This window comes from Parasteatoda tepidariorum, chromosome 8 (assembly GCF_982258835.1).
Source record: "Parasteatoda tepidariorum strain Cologne lab strain chromosome 8, Ptep-v5.0, whole genome shotgun sequence".
NCBI lineage: Eukaryota > Metazoa > Arthropoda > Arachnida > Araneae > Theridiidae > Parasteatoda > Parasteatoda tepidariorum.
In genome coordinates, this window is record NC_141762.1 from 12103645 (window position 1) to 12123267 (window position 19623).

The following is a 19623-nucleotide window of genomic DNA, read 5'->3' on the forward strand; positions in this document are numbered from 1 at the left end:
TCACTAAACGTTTGCCACTAACAAATAATCATAGACTATTTTCAACGTCCCGCTACAGCACTTTATTTATACGCTTTCAGCATCAATTCAGAGGGCGCTGCGCGCGCCACGCACGCGCGATGGCTCTGAAACTTTATTAATTTGCATAATATCCTATAATTGACATTTGCTGCGAATTTCATTTGATTCTGATGATTCCTTCATGGTGTTGCATTTTCTACAAACAGCAGTTTATTTATTTTTTCTTGTATGTTTTTTCCTCAAAACGAAAAAAAGTGCTTATTTTATATTGTTATGAACATTATTCTAAAGAATTAAAGATAATTCATGATTACCGGTATGCATTATTAAATTTAAAATCTAACTTTAAATAAGTACAGGAATTATTTTAATATTAAACTGGTAGCTTTTAATGAAGAAAAACTTTTACTCGGTTTAAATTTTTTTTAAATAAATATTTTAATACTGTGCACACATATTGGGTTAATATCTAACCCGCACAATCACTCTGGCTTGGTCTTTAAGGATTATCTGGTATTTCAATATTAAAAACTTACATTGAGATTTATTTTTAACATAATTAGATTGACAAAAGCTCTGTAATAACTGCGATTGAATTTTTGTTCCATAATTCTCTGAAATGCACAAAAGAATAATAACGATAATAACAATACAAATAAATAAATCGATAAAATATAAATTCTTATTTATAGAATTTCAGTAGGTTTCACTAGAGCAGAGGTTCCAAATGGTGTTCTGCGGAAGAGTTAAAGAAGTTCTGGAAGTTAACGTTTTACCAGTATAATGAGTTTTGAAAGTTGTAATTATATTCAGATCCGAACTATAATTTATTTAATCTTGCAATTGTTTTTATGAAATTATTTCAAGTAAGAGGCCAATAAAATAGAAATGGCCGTTTTTTAATGGAAAATATATGTCTAAAAACAATTTATTGGACAAATTACGAAAAAGTAAGCATTTATAAAATACTTCATTTGTATTTCCCATCGCGCTTTTCAATCAAAATAATTAAATTATTTAATAAAGAAATAAGTTTCAATAATAACCATTTCCAAAAGTTTATGTCACTTCTTTTAAGTTTTTACTTCGAAGTTAACCATAATTCAGCTTATTTTAATCATTTTCAGCCTATGATCTGACACAAAGTCGTAACTAGATTAGATATAGCACAAGCACTGCAAATTTCTGTCGGACCTAAAACCTAATTTAAGATAATTAATGATAAAAAAGATGGAAAATCTTCATTTTTCAAATATAGTCTCTTATAGGTTACAACGTTCACAATTACCTTAAAATCTATTTAGAAAGTTGGGGTTCCGTCGAAATAAGGTTGATTATTTAGGGTTCCGTAGCCGAAAACAATTGGGAACTGCGGCACTAAGAGCATATCAAACAATTGCTATCCAATTCTTTCTGGTACTACCGTTTTTATTTTTAATAACAAATTAATTGACTTCGGTCACCACAAACCGAAATTATATTTGCTTATTGATAATAAAGAGATTATTACATGACAATAAAAAATTGTTTAATTAAAAGATTCAAAGCTTTTTTATTGTATTAATACAAATTATTTTGTTGGAATAAAATTTAAACCTAATAGCTTGGAAATGGTTGTCATTAAAACTTCATTCACAAGCTTTCCTTTTAAATTCTTATTTAATATTTGATTTTAAAGAAACTCGCTTAACAATTTTTGCCGATCAATTTTATTCGAATTTAGCAATCGTGCGAAAAGTTTATTCGTACCATTGCTTTAGAATTTTAGTTATTTCAATAGCATACCGTCGTCTCCTGAAAATAATTAGAACATTAATAATTTATTAAAAACGAAATATAACATATTTACCGTTTAATAATTGCAAAACGGTAAATAAGTTTTTTTTTATCATGATATGTTGAGTAATAGGGAATATTATGTGATTAATTAATAATAAAGAAACTACACTTTTATTTTCGAACATTGAATTTTGAATAATTAAATACTGAAATAATAGTAATAACAGAGAATAATGTAATAATATTTTAAATGGGGGATAAATAAGTTATTCACAAGTAAATATCATTGTAATTTTATGCTGATGATAGCCAAAGAAATCTGGATCTTTTTCGTTTATTGAGGACCTAATCATGTGATTTATCTGTTTAATGAGAATACATTGATGCGATGATTAGACATTTAACTCTTTTGATATGTAGAGAAACAGACTAACATTTGAATCTTTTTTGTTTATTAAAGATGTGATTTTGTTGATTGAAGATGGGAATCATGTGATTTTTTTGTTCAATGAGGATACGTGAAACGGTAAGATTTAGTTGAAAAAGCGTGACTTTTTTAAATTTAAGAGTTTTTGACTCATAAAATTAAAAAAAGTACATTTCTAAAGTATCATTCTAAAGTAAGTAATCATTATAAAGTACATTTCTGAAGTAAGTAAAGTATTTCACAATACTAAACTAAAGTTCAGGACCTTCGCCCAAGTTCACCAAAGTCAATCCTTGCTTCCAAATCCACAATGCGAATGTCAATCTATAATTTTTTACTAAAATTAAAGAGAGTTTGCAATTGAGAAACTTTTTTAGATCTACAGTTGGCATTCTTTTTCCCAATTTTTAGGGATTGATTTTTTAGTAAATTTAATGAAGTAATCCAGAGGGCAGTACTCTTGACAACCATCCATTATTAAAATATTTGGCCGTTGATTGGCTGTTTCAGGTTCAGTCGAATTCAGATACAGTAAACGAACGAATTCTTTTTCACTCTCTTTTTCACTGTATAATTCGAATATAAGAGTTGCAGCATATGGCACGAGTTTGGTTGGCACCATATTAAGACATCCTAGAATGACAGCAACAGTTGAATCATGCTAAAAAAAAAGAAAGAAAAAAATTGCAAATTAGAAAGTTCTAATTAGTTTTAATAAAATAAAATAAAACTTATTATAGGAGTGTTTGTGGCATATTCGGTCTCAATTTCTGGTGAAAATGAAACCTGATCGTTTCTGTTCAGAATTAAGATCTACTTGACTGGTAATTGAAAAACGGGCTTTTCAATGGCGAAAGACTAGATTTGTTGAGAAAGACATGAGAATTTATAAATGGATACATGTGCTTATTTTTAAAAAAAATTTCAAAAAAAGTTAAGCAAAGGTGTAATATTGACTAATTTCATTACTGTTTTCTAAAAACAGAAAGAGAGAGAAAATGAAATTTCTTGAATATGCCGAATGGTTAGGCAAAATTCGTCAAATAGTGAAAATCTTTGGGAAGTTACAACGACCTCCCATCTTGGCGCCCCTGCTTAACACATTCTTAGACTAATGTTATACTTTTATTGTCATTTTTTCAAAAACTTAGCTATGACTCATATCTCATTTACGAATGCTATATTTTTAGTGAACATTTATTAATTTCAATCATGGAACCTTTCCAAGGGAAAGGATAAAAGCGTGAAGCATAGATCCTCTCAATTACTTATACCTACCTGCGAAGAAACCACCAAATTTTAAACAACATAAATCTGATGTACATATAGTTTGTCAAAAGTGAGAACTCCCCTAGCCATTTGTCTGGACCCTTGGCGGTGACTATGGTAACGAGTTATAACTATTTCAAGTAGAGGTTGGGTCATTGTTTAGGACAGCATTTGGCTCGGATCGGGGAAAGAACAGGAATCTTTTTCTTCAATCTATTGTGTTAGCCCTAGAGTGAAGAGAAACTACCCTCCCTGAAATGCGATATTCTTGTTTCCATAGCAGCAGACGGCCTCAGACTTAATGGCGGGGATAGTTCTTACCGTAGACAAACTATATGGATGACGTTTCTGCAGTAGGGGACACAGCAAGCTCTTACTCCCTTTACTTCCGGGTTATTGCTTCAGGTGCATTTTGAAGTCATTTGGCTCTCAACGTCATCATCGTGTTTTGAGACTCTCTAGAGTAGTATTGCTTGTGTACGTGTATTTGTTACCTGATTTATTATTAGTGTTTGAAAAAAATCGTTATAAGAATCGCCATTTAAAGACCTATCATTTCAAGACGTAAGAATCGTCATCTAAAAAAAAAAAGATCGTTATAAAACACTTCTTACCCTGTCAATAATATACCAATCTCGAAATTTAAATCTTAAGGTCTGGTTTCTTAGGACAAGCGCCTTATCTGGGCGTCAGCGGGACGTTGACGCCAAAAAAATACTTTTTTGTTAGCTCAGCGTGAGCAGTCGGTCCAACGCAGACATTATCTCTCATTGCGCATGCGTTAATAACGTAAACACATATTTATTTTGAATTTGTATTGATTTTGTTATTGTCGACCAGTGTTTTGGAGAACAAATAATGACTTTGTCCAAGAAAAAACATATTATAGCTGAGCTAAATGAAGAGTGCTATGTTTAATGAAGAAGCTATGTTTAATGTCAAAATCAAAATCTTGGCTGACTTCAATGTGCTGTTGGATGTTGTCCGCCATTGCTTCTGTGGTTAACGTCACGTTGTAATCCAACTGCAGTTTAGTTGGACGGCAATTGTAGTTCAAGATGAGCGTTCGATGACGTATACTATCAAACTTACAAATGGACCAATCAGAGGTTAGCACTGATTTCCAGCTGACGGCGTCCTGTCCTAAGAAACCAGGCCTTAAGTGGTAATTTGTAAAATAAACTTAATTTCACTGCCCGAACAGTATGCTAACACTAACGTATGATGGTTCACGGCTTGCAACAAGAACAAACAGTTATCAGGGATGAGATTCTTCCGCGGATTCGCGGATTTCCGCTTTTTTTCAGATTTTTCCATTTTTTCCGCTAATTTCCGCTGAAAATTTTTTTTGCGCAAGTTAAAATATTTTATGAAGAATTTAATTTTCCGCTGAGCGAAATTATTGAAGTCCTCATTCCTCCCTCTGAAGTTTCTCTAAAAATCATTTCCTTGGGATAAAACTGGTTGACCTTTATACAGGGAAGAGATTTTTTTCACTTTTGTCTCTCGAATTTCAGTCTGTTTATCAAAATCTCCAATTCTCTACGAGCTTTTTTTTAATATATACGTATATATATACATAAATATCCCGCTTTTTTTAAAAAAAAATTCGGTCGTTGAAGTAAAATCATTATATTTATTTATGATTTTCAAAGAAAAACAGAAAATTTAAACTACGTCCTAGCTGCTAACCCTTCCACATTTTCACTTATATTAGCTATTTTCTCCGATTTCATGCACAGAAAATAAGATTTTCCGTATTTTTTATCCGTCGGCGGGATAGCTCGTATTTTCATAATTCAGACGCCGCTGCTTCTTGTATTCTGGAGTGAAAGCAAACAAAAAAAGAGAAAAAAATAGAGGTTGATTTGCGGTGAAAATATTTATTTGCTCATTCAATTAATCTTGTAAAATTTTATTTATTACGTCTAAACAAAAAATACAAACAAGCCTTTTAGAAATCCCAAGTCCAGACTCTGCAAAGATCTCGATTTTTATTCACGCGATTTTAATATCAATCATTGATTTTCGTATTTACCTGATTTAAAAGTTGCGCATTGCAATTCTTATTTACGCTTTTTAAATATCGTACATTATGACTCGTATTTACGAGATTTAAGAATCTAATATCGTGTTTTGTATTTATGCATTTTTAAAATCGCGATTTTATTATCAAACATCAATTTCCGTATTTATCTGATTTAAAAGTTGAACGTTGCGATTCTTATTCAGGCGATTTAAATATTGTACATTGGGATTCTTATTTACGAGATTTAAGAAACCAATATCGCGATTTGTATTTACGAGCTTTTAAAACCCCATGTAGCTACGCGAGCTTAAAATCCATTGTCGTGATTCGTTTTTGCGGTTGTAATATCGCGCGATTTAAAAATTATGCATCGTGATCTAAAAATTACGCATCATGATTTGTATTTTCGCATTTTTTAAATTCGATGTAGAGTTTCATATTCACGTGATTTAAAAGCCTCTTATCGGGATTTATAATCACATGGTTTACAAGTTTAAAAATCGCACTTTAGTTGTCAAATTTTTGTTTATATATATATATATATATATATATATATATATATATATATATATATATATATATATATATATATATATATATATATATATATATATATATATATATATATATATATATATATATATATATATATATATATATATATATATATATATATATATATATATATATATATATATATATATATATATATATATATATATATATATATATATATATATATATATATATATATATATATATATATATATATATATATATATATATATATATTCTTGGATTTCCTCTTTTTTACTTTCTGACTACTCTCATCCCTGAGTTATAAACAAGTAAAAAGAATCCAAATCGAGACTGCCAAAAAACCAAGTTCTTTTTAAATCTAGCTACCATGTCACCTTTTTGTCATCGATAAATAACTAAAACAAATTTTCACTTCAAACTGACCAGAAATACTTAATATCATTAATAACTTATGAAGTACAACAGATTTAAGCTCAGAAACTATATAATTTATTTCTTTTATTAAAAACAAAATTATTTGTTTGAAAATTTCGCCTCACAGAATAAGCTGTAGTAAGCAGCTGTATACTTTCTAACCGGAAGTAGAGCATATGAAGAGCTTGAGATTGTTGTTTGCAATGTTGAAAACACCATTCATATTCGCTCAGGGGACCACCACTGCAAATTATCATTTTTTTAAATATGTCGTTTTGGCATAAAGGAGAGATTTTCGTATCGCTATCTGTGGCAGAATAATCGCCAAGTCATGGCAGCTACCAGGCAGCGGTCCAAGAAAAACTGGAAAGAAAGAAAGAAAACATCGCAGAAATGGACCAACAGGAACCGTATAACTCGTAGCCACCCCCGGGCAAACATCTACATGTTTTTTTTTTCTTTTTCAATTTGCAAGTTTAAAATCTATTTGGCACCTTGGCGACTGTAGTTGCCGTGACAGATCACGATACGGAAATATCCCCAGCATATATCTAAGCGTTGAACTATCTTAAAGAAATTTTCTTTTAAAATATTGATCTTACTTAACTATTAACTTACAACCAGTATTTGCTGTTTTATAATTATGTACTACCAGCACTGAAACGCGTAACAACACCGTAACTGGAATTACGAAATTATAGCTTCTATTCCGATTACTATTTCTTTTTTAATTAAGAAAATTGAAAATCACTTAGACTTTTCTAACACATGCACAACGAAGTGGTAGCCCAAGGTTAGAAAATCAGACTCCGGTCCTGAGTGACCAGGATTCGATCATTGATTCCCGCTCAGACCCACCGAGTAAAAAATGTTCGTAAAATCTGTGGAATCGAAAGTCCTATGTCGCTGAATAGTGCCATGGGCACAGGGATCAGGAGAAAATTTCTTTCCCCTTCAGATCTATGTTTAAATTGAAGACACAAATGAGTGGGGCTGCCATCCATCCGTGGGGTTCTAAGCAAAGACGTACTTTCACCTATGTGGTGCTCTTTTGTCAAATGAGAGGCGTACCTTCCTGACTTAATTCACAAAAAGGCCAATGGCTGAGAAGTTTGGTTTCTCCAAGTGTCATTAGAAATAATAACAACACATGCACACATACGCTCACAAAAATTAATTACTATTTTTTAAGTATTATTGAATGACCATATTTGGGACTTACAGCTGAATATACTTGCACTTTTAGCTCAGCTAAATCACCGCTAACTTTTCCTATCATTTTATCAACAATCATTCCTAGCAATGGACCTGCGGAAAGGAAATAAAATTAATACTATGCCACATTGTGAAAAGGCTTCATACTTATTTTTGCACAAAAAAGAACAATGTTACCTCCTCGAAAATACTGAATTTCAGGAACTTTATAAAACCTATAAAATACACCGCTTGCAACATCTTCAATCTCATCCCAGTATGGTATAACCCAAGAAGGTATCTTTAGGTTGTGTATTTTCTTTTAAAAAAATACATAATTAGCAACATATTATTAACAATGATATCGTGATAAATCGACACATAGTAATGGAAGAAACTAGGAATATTTCATAATAAATTCTAATTCAACTATTTTGTTTTAACATAGGTCAATATATTCGTTATATAGATTGAATTTGTAAAACACTTTCGATACCGTATTTAGAAACTGTTGGTTATGATATAGTTATCGTCGTTTTTGATAATAATCGTTACTGACCATCCTCGTGACATTATCGTATATTCGTTTTTTAGTTTTTAATGGGATTAACGGTACATCAGTAATTACGTTTTATAATTTCGCTATAGCTTTGTTTAAAGAATATTGGTATTTCACGAATGTTTACAAAATATGGCAATTTCACATACGCCGTTGTTTAATGTTTAAAAACTATTGATACCTGTCGATATACCTTTGTTTTAAAAATATTGATATCTCTCGATTTACAGCTGTTTGAAAATATTGATATTTCACGATATATTGTTGTTTAAAGATATTGATATTTCACGATATACCTCAGTTTGAAAATATTGATAATTCACGATATACCTTAGTTTAAAAATATTGATATTTCAAGATTTATTGTAGTTAAAAAATATTGATATATTTTACGATATATCGTTGTTTAAGAAATACTGATATTTCACGATATACCGTTGTTTAAATATCTTGATATTTCTCGATAAAACTTTGTTTAAAAAATATTGGTCTTTCACAATATACGATTGTTTAAAAAATATTAACGTTTCACGTTTTCACGATATATTTTCCAGCTCTACCTTCAAGTTTCCATTTCGCTTATAAAAAAAATTAAATTGAACAAAGGAAAACTAAAATTTCAACAGTATCGCAATTTTTCGGCAAAATAATCAATAATAATTTATCTGGTGGCTATTTTTTATTATTATTTCGATTTTTTTTTTAAAAGTATTCCAGACTAAATAAAGGTTTTAGTTGCAATCTTTTTTTAGTATTAATATTTCTTAAGCGTGTTTTAAAATAAATAGCATCGAATTTAGATGGCTAACTTGATCATCTAATGTCGAAATTGAAATTTTTTTATCAATTATTTTCGTCGCAGCAAGTTAATAAAATGAAAAATTTTCATGTATAGGATTGTAGAACAGAGAGAGAGAGAAAAAGTAAGCAAAAAAATGTCATACCTCCACTAGTAGAGTGTCATGAAACATGGTCAGCTGAAACCAATTTTTAATCGGTTTTCCACTATGAAGACTTAAATAGTCGTACATCTCCTAAATAACAAATAGGAGAAATAAATTAAAATAACAGTTCACTCTAATAAGAAAGCATAATTATATCATTCTTTACAAACTGAATTATTCAACCAATACTTTATAATAGATTTATTGGGACAAATATTTTTGAATTGATTAAAACCATAATTTTATACTTATACAGGACTCGTAAATAACTGGAAAAATTAAAAACTATGACTTTAACACTAGATTGCCTAAGGAAGTCATTTTGACTGCTTTTAATTTCAATTAGAAAAACAGTGATGTATATAATGACACAATTTCTTAGAATTTTGTACAATATATAATTTTTTCATTGTTAATATTTACTAATAACTTGTTATATAACTGTAAATGATAAAAAAAATATTAAAAATTAATTTTAAACAAATTTCTTTGCACATTATTTATTCTTTTACAATATATATATATTCCAGCAAAAGTATAGAAGTATAGAAATCATTTATGCTATAGACTATCTAGCTAATGTGCAGTTGATCAGTTAAAGTTACCAAAAATTGTTTCATTTCTCAAATTATTTAGATGATTTGCAAATTCCTAGATAATCTGCTCATTACCTAGTAGGCAACACATTACCAAGTACCCTGCTGGAACAACAACGTTTCTGTGCACCTAAATTAACACAATGTACTTATTAATCAGGAAGGCATTGGCTCACCTTGGGAAGTCTGGTCAACTGCGATGATGATGTACTTAATTATTTTTCATTATACAAACAATCAAATTACTTCAAACAATCAACACATTAGTTGATAGAATCAATCATCAATCACTTCAAAAATATAATTACAAAAAATTAAACGGTTTAAAATATTATGACATCGAAGGATATTAACATGATACAATTTATTTATATTAGTTTTCAGTACCTAAATAATCAAATCAACAAATGCGATCAAACAACAAATTAATTGGTAGAATGAGAGATGAACTTTAACGATACAGGCACCCTTAATGCGCACATGACTAGGTAAATTCATTCCGCACTTTAAAGGATTAATTTAGACAGACAGTCTGCGGATTGTTGTAGTTCATTTATGTCACACTATAGCTGCACAGTGGGCTATTGGCGACGGTCTGGGAAACATCCCTGAGGAAGATCCGAAAACAAGCCATCACAATTTTGATCCTCTGCAGAGGGGGTGGCACCCCTGCTTCGGTAGCCCGACGACCTGCACGCGAAGTCGAGCACTTCGAACAAACAGAACAGTACTTCGGTAGAACAATTTAACGAGGACCAATAGCGCACACCCCCTGTCCCTACGCAGACTGATCCAAGTGGGTCACCCACACACTGACCGCAGCCAGTGATGCTTGACTTCGGTGATTTTTCTGGGAACCGTGTCTTAACAATCAGTCCACTGCGGGACCTGCGTATTAACGGCTTTCGAAATTTAGTGGTAACATATCGCATTTAGAGATATTAAGCTATTCTAGTAGTTTCAACCATGATAAATTACAATTTTTCCTCTTAATATTACCACCACTTTTCTAGTGTTACGTGCCTACCCTGCTATAGTGCTTATGCGCAAACGCATGTAGAGATAATGAATTTCGTAATGCATTTTTTCTTCTTATCTAAATTAATTTACTCTTAATTTGATACCTCATTTATTTACAAATCGCCTTCCTGAAAGAGTGTTTCATAAAGAGAGTCCTTAATGTGTATTTTTAAAATCCTAATAAAAAAATGAAAACAAAAAAGTATTCACTTTGGGAGTCGTATCTTAACCTTTTCGGGTCGGGCGAGTCATAAATGTAGTCACACGGAATCAGGACAGTAAAAAATAAAAAGCGGTAGCTTAAGTTTGGGCATAGCTAATTTGACAGACTTATATTTGCTTTCACTTTAAATCTAAAGGTCTGGTTTCTTAGGACAAGCGCCTTATCTGGGCGTCGGCGTGACGTCAACGTCACGCTGACGCCAACAAAATACTGGTTTGTTAGCTCAAGACCTGGTTTCTTAGAACTAGCGCCTTATCTGGGCGTCAGCGGAAAGTTGACGTAGATCTGACGCCAAAAAAATACTTTTTTGTTAGCTCAGCGTGAGCAGTCGGTCTAACGCAGACATTATCTCTCATTGCGCATGCGTTAATAACGTAAACAAATATTTATTTTGAATTTGCATTGATTTTGTTATTGTCGACCAGTGTTTTAGAGAGCAAATAATGACTTTGTCCAAGAAAAAACACATTATAGCTGAGCTAAATGAAGACTGCTATGTTTAATGAAGAAGCTATGTTTAATGTCAAAATCAAAATCTTGGCTGATTTCAATGTGCTGTTGGATGTTGTCCGCCATTGCTTCTGTGGTTAACGTCACGCTGTAATCCAACTGCAGTTGAGTTGAACGGCAATTGTAGTTCAAGATGAGCGTTCGATGACGTATACTATCAAACTCACAAATGGACCAATCAGAGGTTAACGCTGATTTCCAGCTGACGGCGTCCTGTCCTAAGAAACCAAGCCTTAACACATCCAATCCTTGCGAGTTAAAAGTGTAACTATACAATTTTTAATTCAAACTTAAGTAGTGGTGAATTAAATAAAGCAAACTATTATTACCCCGCCCACAAATAAGCTGCAATAGAAGTAGTGCGGCTACCAGTTTCATCTTTTTTTTACCCTGATTATCAACACCCTGAGAATGCATATATGACTCGCCCGCCTCAAACAGGTTAATACACTGGTTATCATAAATTAAGGAAAATTCACAAAAATCGCGATAACTCAAGAAATTACACATGGAATTTTATGAAACTTACCCACAATATACAACACATAGTAAGGTATTAAACAACATAAAAAGAAATTATCAGACATTAATAGTAGTATAGAAATTAGCACATGTATAAAATAAACAAATTGGAAGTATCAGTTTGCAATAGAAAAAGTACCTTTAATATGGAATATGATTGCCTCTAGAAGCAATACAGCACAAACAGCGATGTGTGATGCTTTCAATTATGCGGTCTATCAGTTCAATAGGAAGTGAGAGCCATTGCTCTTGTAAAGCAGTTGCAAGCGTGGCAAGGGTCTGAGGGGGCGGATTGATGGCAGATACACGCCTCCCTAGAGCATCCCAAACGTGCTCGATAGGATTCAAGTCCGGGGATCGAGCTGGCCACTCCATGCGAGTAATTGTTTCCTGTTGAAGATAATCATCAACAATGCGAGCTCTGTGTGGTCTTGCATTATCGTCCTGTAACAGGAAGCAATCACCAATTGCCCCGGCATATGGGCGCACATAAGCATCAAGGATGTTGTCTCGATAAACCTGAGCATTCACGGTTCCCCTTGGAAAGACATGGAGGTATGTGCTCCCTCCTAAGGATATGCCTCCCCAAACACAGACACTGCCTCTTCCGTATGCATCTCTTTCACGGATGTTTGATGGATGATAACGGGTCCCAGGTTCTCTCCATATCAAATAACGTCTACTGTCACTTTCTAGACTAAACCTGGACTCATCCGTAAAGAGAACAGGCCTCCATTGATCTGACGTCCAGTGGACATGTTGTCGGGCCCACTGCAAACGGTCTCTCCTATGGCGTGATGTGAGCGGCACGCAAATGGCTGGTCGTCTCGCATACAGACCACCTTCGTGGAGCCTTCTGCGCACAGTTGACGTTGACACCAACCTTCCGGTGGCTGCAGCAAGAGAGGATCTAAGATGTGTCGGAGTAGCGGTTCTATTCCTGCGTGCACTTAATGTCAAATATCGGTCATCGGCACTGGTCGTAACAGTTGGCCGTCCTTGACTGAACCTCCTAGATGCCGAATCTGTGGTTTGAAATTGCCTCCAAAGTCTATGAACCACAGATGGACTCACATTTAGCCATCTGGCCACTTCTGATTGACTCTGCCCTGCCTCTAGTCTCCCGATGGCTCTCCATCGTAGTTCTTCAGGCAAATGATGCCTAGAGGTCATTATTACGAATTGGCTATCTCAGATTTTCAATGTCGCAATCACAGTAAAATTTGTGTGCTTTCTCTCAAACTTGGACTTTTATGCTCCAGGCAGATGACGTAAGCCGAGTGCAGCGCCACTAATTTGCATATTGCAATTTTACTCAGCTACTCTTAGTGGACAACATATGCAAATTTTGCACGGTTTGGCTTACTTTTGAAAGAGTTATCGCTATTTTTGTGATTTTTCCTTAATTTATGATAACCAGTGTATTTAAGCGACGAAGGAACAAAAACGCTTTCGAAATCTGTCAAATCACGGTCAAGTAAGGTGGAAGTTATAAACAACAAGACAGGCTTGATTGAGGGATAAAACAAAGAGGAGTTGAAAAATGATAATTAGAAACAATTTCAAGTTTCAACCTCCAATCAAACTTGTTTTGATGCTAGTTACATCTGTTGTTCTCTATACTAATTGGTAATTGGTCAGCCTCTAATGAGTGAACTTTTTTTTTGCCTTCATTTTTGAAGCAAGGATTCTGAGAATATGCATTAAGGGTGGTCTTTACGGAACACCCTGTATAACTTACCTTGTGTTGCGCATCAAATGCTTTGTTTTCTGGGGAGGTGATACATTGCTTTTCTAGCATTGCAGCTTTTGGACAATCAGAAATTTGACTTAAATACTGTAATAAAAGTAAACATTAAAATGTTGCTGATTTACTTATGTTAACAACAATTTAAGAATGAATTAACTTGTTGCTAATGCGTATTTATAGCTAAATAGTTTTAATGTAATAATTAGACGGAGTGAAAATCAGCAAAGCCGGTAAATATTTCGATTCTTTTTTTCTTTTTTTTTTATTGCCGATATTTAAACTTTTGTCCATTAGCTTCCTTAAATCTCTTTAAATTTTTGTTCGAAAATCTTTAGAATCGAAACTTTAGTGTTTTTGCATATGCTGACAGACGAACCAGAATAGCATTATGCAAAATACTTGAAATTCATTTTCAGAAAAACTTTGACTCTCAGAAAATCTCTTAACGCTTACACACATTACAAACAAATTTTATTCTAGAATTCTTTGAAAATTTGCAAGTAGATTTTGCATAATGTTAGGTATGTTTTGATTTAAATTCTAAGGTCAACATGTGAATGTAAATTTTTAGTTGGGTTTAAAATGTTTGTAATGTTTAAAATTTTGGTTTAAAAAATCACTATTGAACAATATATTTAGTTCCATCTCATTGCATATTTGTAATGTCTTAACGATTTTATTTCAAAACACAGATTATCATATTATACATCTAAAAAAAAAATTTTCTTTTTGATATTTATGCATTATATCTTGTTGTCGTTTTTATGCTTAAATTTTCCCTTGTTTCCATAAAAAAAATATTTTGTAAATTTTTGGAGTTTACTTTAGATTTACAATTTTAGGACTCCTGCTTATAAAAAATGAAATTAAAATTTTAATTATGGCCATTTTCAAAACAAACAAAAAACTAAATTGTTGAACGCTGTAGTATAGCTGTTCTCAATTATTTTAGACTAGGGAACTCTAAATGATCATCATTCTTTCTACAGAAAGCCGATTTTAAAGTATATAAGGAAAATTATATAAGTATTACCTTACAAGAGACTTATTTAATAAGAAGCATAGCATTTTTCCTCGTTTCATCATTATCTTAGTTATTAGTTAAATCTTAGTTACTATCTTAGTTATTAGTTAAAATTAGGTTTTATATTGACAATGGGATACCTGCAAGTGACGTAGTGTGGGTATCTCGATCCTGATTGGTTGTTGAAATGTGGCATCTGTTCACATTAGCAATTGTTTTCCATTCTATTTCGAGTAGGCCAAGTATCAATTATCTTAAGTGACTCAATCTCTATTCTTACGCGAAGATTCTTTCACGAAGATTTCAATTCTTTTACGATAGATTTCTTACTTAATTAAAAAAAAAAAACTTGTATGAAGCCATGTAGAACGTAAACAAATTAATTATGCATGGAAGTTGCCAGATACTCAAAACAAAATTATATCGCGGTTACTATAAAATACATGAACAAATAATAATTCTAAATTGAGTGAAAGACGTAGACTAGAAAGAATTATATTTCAACAAATTCGATGTACGATACTGCGATGTATTAAATTAACTTTATGTTAATTAGCATTCTGACTTACATAGAGAAACTTAGCTCAACTTTCACGCGCTATTTTGCTTATAAGCGATCAGCTGGCGCAGACGTCATAGGTGTGGGTATTCGCATTCTTCTTCCTTCTTCTTATTGAATTCACAGTCCTGAAACCAAATCTAGCCTTATTGCGAATTTGTTGTTGGTGTATAATATCGTACAGGCAACCAAAATATTAAGTGAATAAAGAATTTAAAAATATTTAAAGATTTAAAATTTTTTTAAAAAAGTCCCAAATCTCGGAACCCGTTTATTACTTCCATGGAACCCTAGAGTTCCGTGGAATCCCATTTGGGAATGGCTGCAGTGGTATACCTTAAATTGTTGTTAATACGTATTCATAACTAGATAGTTTTAATGAAGTGCTTATTACCTTGTCTACTTTTTCTGAAGGCATATAATGTATGGGAATGGGTTGCCAATGCACGTTACTGTAAAACATCCAATCATCTTTTGGTGAATAGAACGATGCAAGATTAGTGGCTGCACTATTCATACAACGGTCATCAACGGCACTCATTACATTGATCTGAAACATTAATCAATTATTATAAACTAGGTAGCTAAACCCCCCTGCTTCCTCACCAATTCCTCCGTGCTTCTTGACATAAAACAGGTTTTTTTTCTACGAAAGGTGAAATTATTCACCTAAAATATATGTACTATAATGAACTCTGTTTGCTTACGCTTGTGTCCCCCCCCCCCCGCTTCTCACGCTCAAATATTTCCCGTCATTCTATTGTTGTTGTTAATTTACGTCGCACGAGAGCTGCACAATGGGCTATTGGCGACGGTCTGGGAAGCATCCCGGAGGATGATCCGAAGACATGTCATCACAATTTTGATCCTCTGCGGAGGGGACGGCACCCCCACTTCGGTAGCCCGACGACCTGCGCGCGAAGTCGAGCACTTTACGGTAGCACAGTTTAACGAGGATCAATGCCGCACACCCTTGGTCCCTACGCAGACTGATCCAAGTGGTCACCCACCCGCACACTGACCGCAGCCAATGATGCTTGACTTCGGTGAGCTGCTGGGAACCGTGTCTTAACGATCAGTTCACTGCGGGACCCTGTCATTCTATTAAGATCTATTAAACGTGAGTCCCGCAGTGGACTGATCGTGAAGACACGGTTCCCAGTAGAACACCGAAGTCAAGCATCACTGGCTGCGGTCAGTAGGCGGATGGGTGACCACTTGGATCGGTCTGCGTAGGGACCGAGGGTGCGCTGTATCGGTCCTCGTTAAACTGTGCTACCTTGAAGTGCTCGACTTCGCACGCACATCGTCGGGCTACCAAAGCGGGGGAGCCGTCCTCTCCTCAGAGGATCAAAATTGCGATGGCACGTCTTCGACTCATCCTCAGGGATGTTTCCCAGTTCGTCGCCAATAGCCCATTGTGAAGCTCTAGTGTGACGTAAAGTACCTACCTATTAAACATAAATAATTTTGCTAATAATCATTTTTTTAAATAACATTTAAAATTAAAGGAAATTCGTTATAACAAATTTGGGGAGTTCCCAACCGTTATTTAATATTTCCGCTTACTGAACAGGCTGATATCTTACGATAGATAGAGATCTAATAATGGTGTCGCAGTTTTCCATTGTCCGTGCATTTTTATTGGGCTGAAAATCACGTGGTAGGATCCAGTTTTTCCTTATTCATTCCCATATTGTTTTGGTTGTCATCAGCATAAAATTAATAAAAGTCGTAAAGGTATCGTTTTTCTATAAATATTTTTGTATCCATAATTCGCGATCGCAACGCTCGAGTACGCCGTCTAGCGGGAGCCTGTAAATATCGGACATTAATTTATCACGTTTTCATTTAGTTCCATCAAAGTCATTGACTGAATCAGACGCCATTTTTTAGCAGCAAATAGGAAACAAAATTTCCCTAAGGAAAAGGCCGAAGAACTTGAAAAAAATCTCCAGAATATTAGTAAATCTTTCAGGAACAGAACACGCCAAACATTTGAAGAAAAATTCTTCAATAATTTTTGATTTCTATTATCAACAAACTTGCAACTGATGACTTCCGATTTCGGATACTGTTACAGATGTGTGTATTAAGGTAAAATGGATTTCTTCTGTCTTCAATTCATTACGAATTAAAGTGAAGTCAACATTGCTTTCGTCATTCCAGTGAATAAATATGAATTCAGAACATACAGAATTGTAATAGTTATAGAATAGTATATATTTCTGTATCCATATAATTCGGAAAACAACAATAAAAAATTATCCAAGTTACTTGAAATAGTGCCATTTCTGCTGATTCTTAATTAATTTAAATCGTTTTCTTGGTAAGTTTTTTTTAATTTTGAAAGAATAAGTTCAACTAGAATTCAGCTATTCGCGATCGCAACGAACTATAGGGGGCGTTGTTGTATGAGACGCTTACCTGCGATTTCCATATGAACCGTCATTCAGTTACTCTGGAGACGTCGTTAATGTAGCGTGTAGCATTGCAACGTTCCTTCTTTAATGTGGCTTATTAAATTTAAAAAAGAAAAATGCTTGATCTTCTTTCTTGTACAACCGAAAACAAAATGGTATCTCTTTTTATTAGAGAAGGAATATCCAAAACACATCGGAAAAACATTTGTACATTAACAGAAAAAAATATGTATATTCTTATAAGAGTTAAAACCTAATGCCCGAGAAATAGTATTACTAAATTTAATGATATAACATGAAAGGCCCATTTAAACTTTACATTCTATAGTTTTAAGAATCATATTAGTTCAAAAATTAAAATGAACAAAAAGTATACATAAGCCTCATAATTTTATGAAATTTAATTTTGTAAACAACGTTTTTTGACAACAATTTTTATCAAAAAATTTCAAGTTTCAATAAAAATCATTATTTAGAAACTAAGAAACGTAAAATAAAGAATGCTGACGAAACAAAAACAAATGAACAATTCTTTTTTGTCGCCATTTTTAGTGCTACGAATATTCGTCTTTGGGATTTGCCAAAAACAAAACAAGATGCAATTTTATTTTTTCAGGAGGGAAATATTTTACCGAAAAAACGAAAATGCACTAATTCCCACAACATAAAACTTTATCTTGGCAAACGTACGTTTTGGAAATGTTATTTCATTTGGAATCTTATTCATCAGAGTTCATATGGCGATATGATTGTTTTGAATCTATGCTAAACTCTATATCGGCTCATTTTCCACCGAAATCCAATTAACTATTTTGATTTCAAATAAAGTGTTTTATTTTATGAACTGTCGCAAAAATTTTAAGTGTAGATTGGCGGCACTTAAAAACCGCCAAATCTGTAGCGGCGGTGGCGTTAATACGTCGTAAGTACCGAATTTTTATTCCATACTTTTCTGAATCATATTATTTCAAACATTGGAATATACAAGAAGTATACATAAACACATAATGTTATACCATTTAATTTTTCAAAAGTATTTTGAGAACAATTTTTATCAAAAAATTATAAACTAAAAAACGGAAAATAAAGAATTCTTAGGATAAAAAAAAAACGATTTTAAGAATTATTAACATTGAAATAAAAACTTTCATATTGTTTCTTTTTTTATTATTCTTATAGTTCTTAATCAGACGTAAAAAACCATTCTGTAGAGAACCATCATCAAATGAAAAAAAAATATTTACAAGCAAATTTTTTATTGTAAAAATCATTGCACTTACCTGATTTATGATTCCCGGAGAATTCCAAAATGATAAGTTCCTTGTTTGAAAACTTTATTCTCAAATAATAGATACATAGTTTATACCTTCATTACTTTTAGATAACATACTACACAGCAAAATTTTATAATTGATATGAATTTGAATATGTAGCTAAAAACAGAATAGCTGAATTCTAGTTGAACTTATTCTTTCAAAATTAAAAAAAACTTACCAAGAAAACGATTTAAATTAATTAAGAATCAGCACAAATGGCACTATTTCAAATAACTTGGATAATGTTTTATTGTTGTTTTCCGAATTATATGGATACAGAAATATATACTATTCTATAACGAAGAAGAATATGCTATAACTATTACAATTCTGTATGTTCTGAATTCATATTTATTCACTGGAATGACGAAAGCAATGTTGACTTCACTTTAATTCGTAATGAATTGAAGACAGAAGAAATGCATTTTACCTTAATACACACATCTGTAACAGTATCCGAAATCGGAAGTCATCAGTTGCAAGTTTGTTGATAATAGAAATTAA

At 32.8% G+C, this 19623-nt stretch overlaps 1 protein-coding gene across 2 annotated transcripts in view; it reads right to left on the reverse strand.

The window, feature by feature from the left end:
- Positions 1–2235: 2235 nt before the first annotated feature.
- Positions 2236–19623, reverse strand: part of LOC107439204 (lysosomal acid phosphatase) — a 35761-nt gene continuing 18373 nt past the window's right edge. Inside the window, exons 4-9 of one of the 2 annotated variants that reach the window (XM_016051714.5) lie at positions 15775–15930; positions 13789–13884; positions 9177–9266; positions 7872–7992; positions 7702–7787; positions 2236–2888 (exon numbers count right to left, since the gene is read on the reverse strand). In XM_016051714.5, the coding sequence (XP_015907200.1) occupies positions 2607–2888; positions 7702–7787; positions 7872–7992; positions 9177–9266; positions 13789–13884; positions 15775–15930 (831 nt within the window). In that variant the 3' untranslated portion in view covers positions 2236–2606. The remainder of the gene's footprint in view (positions 2889–7701; positions 7788–7871; positions 7993–9176; positions 9267–13788; positions 13885–15774; positions 15931–19623) is intronic. The other variant, XM_071180692.2, reaches the window with a different exon arrangement.